This window comes from Cebus imitator, unplaced genomic scaffold, assembly GCF_001604975.1.
Source record: "Cebus imitator isolate Cc_AM_T3 unplaced genomic scaffold, Cebus_imitator-1.0 Scaffold228, whole genome shotgun sequence".
In the NCBI taxonomy this organism is placed as follows: Eukaryota; Metazoa; Chordata; class Mammalia; order Primates; family Cebidae; genus Cebus; species Cebus imitator.
Window position 1 is genome coordinate 2,413,402 of NW_016107543.1, and position 3,799 is coordinate 2,417,200.

At 50.5% G+C, this 3,799-nt stretch overlaps 1 protein-coding gene across 1 annotated transcript in view; it reads left to right on the forward strand.

The window, feature by feature from the left end:
- Positions 1–1,460: 1,460 nt before the first annotated feature.
- Positions 1,461–3,799, forward strand: part of CDK12 (cyclin dependent kinase 12) — an 84,724-nt gene continuing 82,385 nt past the window's right edge. Inside the window, exon 1 of the mRNA XM_017497180.2 lies at positions 1,461–3,115. Coding sequence (XP_017352669.1) covers positions 2,070–3,115 — 1,046 coding nt within the window. The 5' untranslated portion in view covers positions 1,461–2,069. The remainder of the gene's footprint in view (positions 3,116–3,799) is intronic.

Here is a 3,799-nt window from a genome sequence, read left to right on the forward strand (position 1 = left end):
TGATCCACCCGCCTCGGCCTCCCAAAGTGCTGGGATTACAGGCTTGAGCCACCGCGCCCGGCCACGAAAGTTTTTAAAAGTAATAAATGAGGGGCCAGTGTAAGCTAGTGTTATTTTCTTGTTAATTAATACTATGCTTTCTTGATCGTATTACAGTCTTTTATGTGAGGATGAAAGGCCAAGTTATCCCATAACAGCCATGGGAGGATCTCTAGATGGGATGAGCTTTTAGGTTCTGAGATTTGAAGCGAAGATTGGTGACGAGACAGCGCCATAGGGTGGAAGAGCTTGTGCTTTAGTCTCAGAAAGACATGAATTTGAATCTGAACTGTGGCACTTGTTGGACTAAATGATTCAACTTCCCTGAGGCTGGGATTCCTTTTTCATAAAATAGGGATGAAGATCTCATGTTTTGCAGGATACTTGTGAAAATTAAAGAGATAATATGTGTAAAATGCTTGGCTCATAGCACACAACCTATATGTGGGAAGCACTGTTTAAACACTCAGGGACTTGGGTTGAAGTGTCCCCACATTTGCCCTTTGCTCTGTAAATCATCTCAGTCGGGCGCGGTGGCTCAAATCTGTAATCCCAGCACTTTGGGAGAACCAGGCGGGCGGATTGTTTCAGTCTATGAGTTCAAGACCAACGATCGCTTGAATCTAGGGGTTCGAGACTAGCCTGGCCAACATGGCGAAACTACATCTCTACGAAAAATAGAAACAAATTAGCCCAGCATCGTGGCGCGAGCCTGTAGTTCCAACTACTCGGCTGGCTGATGTGGGAGGATTGTTTGAGGTGAAGACTGCAGTGAGCCGAGATCACGCCACTGCAATCCAATCTGGGCGACACAGCGACTGTCTCACCAACCAAAAAAACGGCCGGGCGCGGAGGTCCACGCTTGTAATTCCAACAACTTTGGGAGGCTGAGGCGGGAGGATCACTTGAATTCGCGACGAGCGTGGCCAACATGGTGAAAACCCGTCTCTACTAAAAATACGAAAATTAGCCGGCCGTCGTGGCGGGCGCCAGTAATTTCAGCTACTCGGGACTGAGGCAGGAGAATCGCTTGAACCTGGGAGGCGGAGGTTGCAGTGAGCTGCGATCGCGCCATCATACTCCAGCCTGGGTGGCAGAGCGAGATTCTGTCTCAAAATAAAAAAATAAAGTCATCCTGGTAGTTAAAAGATTTGTTAAAAAGGATGCTAAAATTAGTTTGTCAGGGAGCCTGCGTATGTTTGTTTAACGAGTTATCGATAAAGCTTTGATTAAAAAAAAAAACACTCTGTTCCGTTTCAATAAAGCTTTGCTCAAATGGGGAAGCGGGAGCTCATCGCGAGAGTCAGGTGAGTCGCGTTTCTTGTTCGGGACCTGATCTCGCGTTGTTTGATGAAGCCGCGGAGTGAGGTGAAAGCGTAGCAGGAAACATCGCGAGAGGCTACCGGACTCTCGCGACGATTTCTGGGATTGCCCCTCCCCCCCTCCAAGTACCGTTTCGGTTTAATCTAGTGTGTGACTGAGTCTGTGAGGGAGCGAGTGTGTGTGGTGTGGAGGTGAGACGGAAGCAAGAAAAGGGGCTCCCTCAGGAGCAAGGGACAAAGGGGGCGTAAGGCACCTAGGCCGCGGGACCCCGGCGACAGGAAGCCGCCCCGAGCCGGGCTACCGGGTAGGGGAAGGGCCCGCGTAGTCCTCGCAGGGCCCCAGAGCCGGAGTCGGCCTCACAGCCCCGGGCCATCGGCTTCTCACTTCCTCGACCTCCCCGGCTCCCGGGCCCGAGGACTGGCTCGACGGGGCGAAAAAAGGAAACAGACTTGAGCCAGCTCCCGGTTGTCTCGCAACTCCACTGCTGAGGAACTCTCATTTCGTCCCTCGCTCCTTCACCCCCCACCTCATGTAGGAGGGTGCTGAGGCGTCGGGAGGGAGGAGGAGCCTGGGCTACCGTCCCTGCCCTCCCCACCCGCTTCCCGGGGCGCTTTGGTGGGCGTGGAGCTGGGGTTGGGGGGGTGGGTGGGGGTTGCTTTTTGGAGTGCTGGGGAACTTTTTCCCTTCTTCAGGTCAGGGGAAAGGGAATGCCCAATTCAGAGAGACATGGGGGCAAGAAGGACGGGAGTGGAGGAGCTTCTGGAACTTTGCAGCCGTCATCGGGAGGCGGCAGCTCTAACAGCAGAGAGCGTCACCGCTTGGTGTCGAAGCACAAGCGGCATAAGTCCAAACACTCCAAAGACATGGGGTTGGTGACCCCCGAAGCAGCATCTTTGGGCACAGTTATCAAACCTTTGGTGGAGTATGATGATATCAGCTCTGATTCCGATACCTTCTCCGATGACATGGCCTTCAAACTAGACAGAAGGGAGAACGACGAACGTCGTGGATCAGATCGGAGCGACCGCCTGCACAAACATCGTCACCACCAGCACCGGCGTTCCCGGGACTTACTGAAAGCTAAACAGACCGAAAAAGAAAAAAGCCAGGAAGTCTCCAGCAAGTCGGGATCGATGAAGGACCGGATATCAGGAAGTTCAAAGCGTTCGAATGAGGAGACTGATGACCATGGGAAGGCACAGGTAGCCAAAAGCAGCAGCAAGGAATCCAGGTCATCCAAGCTCCACAAGGAGAAGACCAGGAAAGAACGGGAGCTGAAGTCTGGGCACAAAGACCGGAGTAAAAGTCATCGAAAAAGGGAAACACCCAAAAGTTACAAAACAGTGGACAGCCCAAAACGGAGATCCAGGAGCCCCCACAGGAAGTGGTCTGACAGCTCCAAACAAGATGATAGCCCCTCGGGAGCTTCTTATGGCCAAGATTATGACCTTAGTCCCCCAAGATCTCATACCTCGAGCAATTATGACTCCTACAAGAAAAGTCCTGGAAGTACCTCGAGAAGGCAGTCGATCAGCCCCCCTTACAAGGAGCCTTCGGCCTACCAGTCCAGCACCCGGTCACCGAGCCCCTACAGTAGGCGGCAGAGATCTGTGAGTCCCTATAGCAGGAGACGGTCGTCCAGCTACGAAAGGAGTGGCTCTTACAGCGGGCGATCGCCCAGTCCCTATGGTCGAAGGCGGTCCAGCAGCCCTTTCCTGAGCAAGCGGTCTCTGAGTCGAAGTCCACTCCCCAGGTGAGCTATTTGTCTAACAGTCTTTCCTCATTTAGGGTGGGTTGTGAGGAATTGGCATTCAGCATGTTAACGTTGTGTGGAAGCCCCCAGTGTTCATCATTGACTAGAACATTTTGCTGTCAGCTAGTCATTCCAGTGTGTGAGTCTGTCTACCCTTAATCCAGAATTTGAGAAGTGAAGAGTGCATAGGCCTCAAACCACTAAAGGTAGGTAGTTCCAGTGGTGGGGTCTTCAGTTGTAAGCTTCTGAGTGAGAAACGTCAAAGGCTTCTGCTTAGTGATTGCATGGAGATGATACTAGTTCTCAGAGCATGTCTAGCTATTTCTGTTGCTTAGTTTTAAATTTTTAAAAATTACATTGGTATTAGTGCTTTAGACTCTGTGAGACCTGGTTGAAGACCAAAGAAATTACAAAGTTTCATTTGTGAAGTTATTTGCCTAGGTTACCCTATTTATCTTGTCCACTGAGTCCCCAAACCTGTACATTTATTCATTTCCTACTTGGCACTGTTTTAATAATTTACAAAATATTCCTGTTTTTTAACTGATGTTTTAGTGGAAATTCAGCTGATTAGTCTGTTATTCTTTTGATGGCATAACCTGTCAGAAATTGGTTCCAAGGACAATTTGGTTTTCTTTACAGCATCATCACTGACCTACCTTGTGACTGCTGACAATTTTCAGC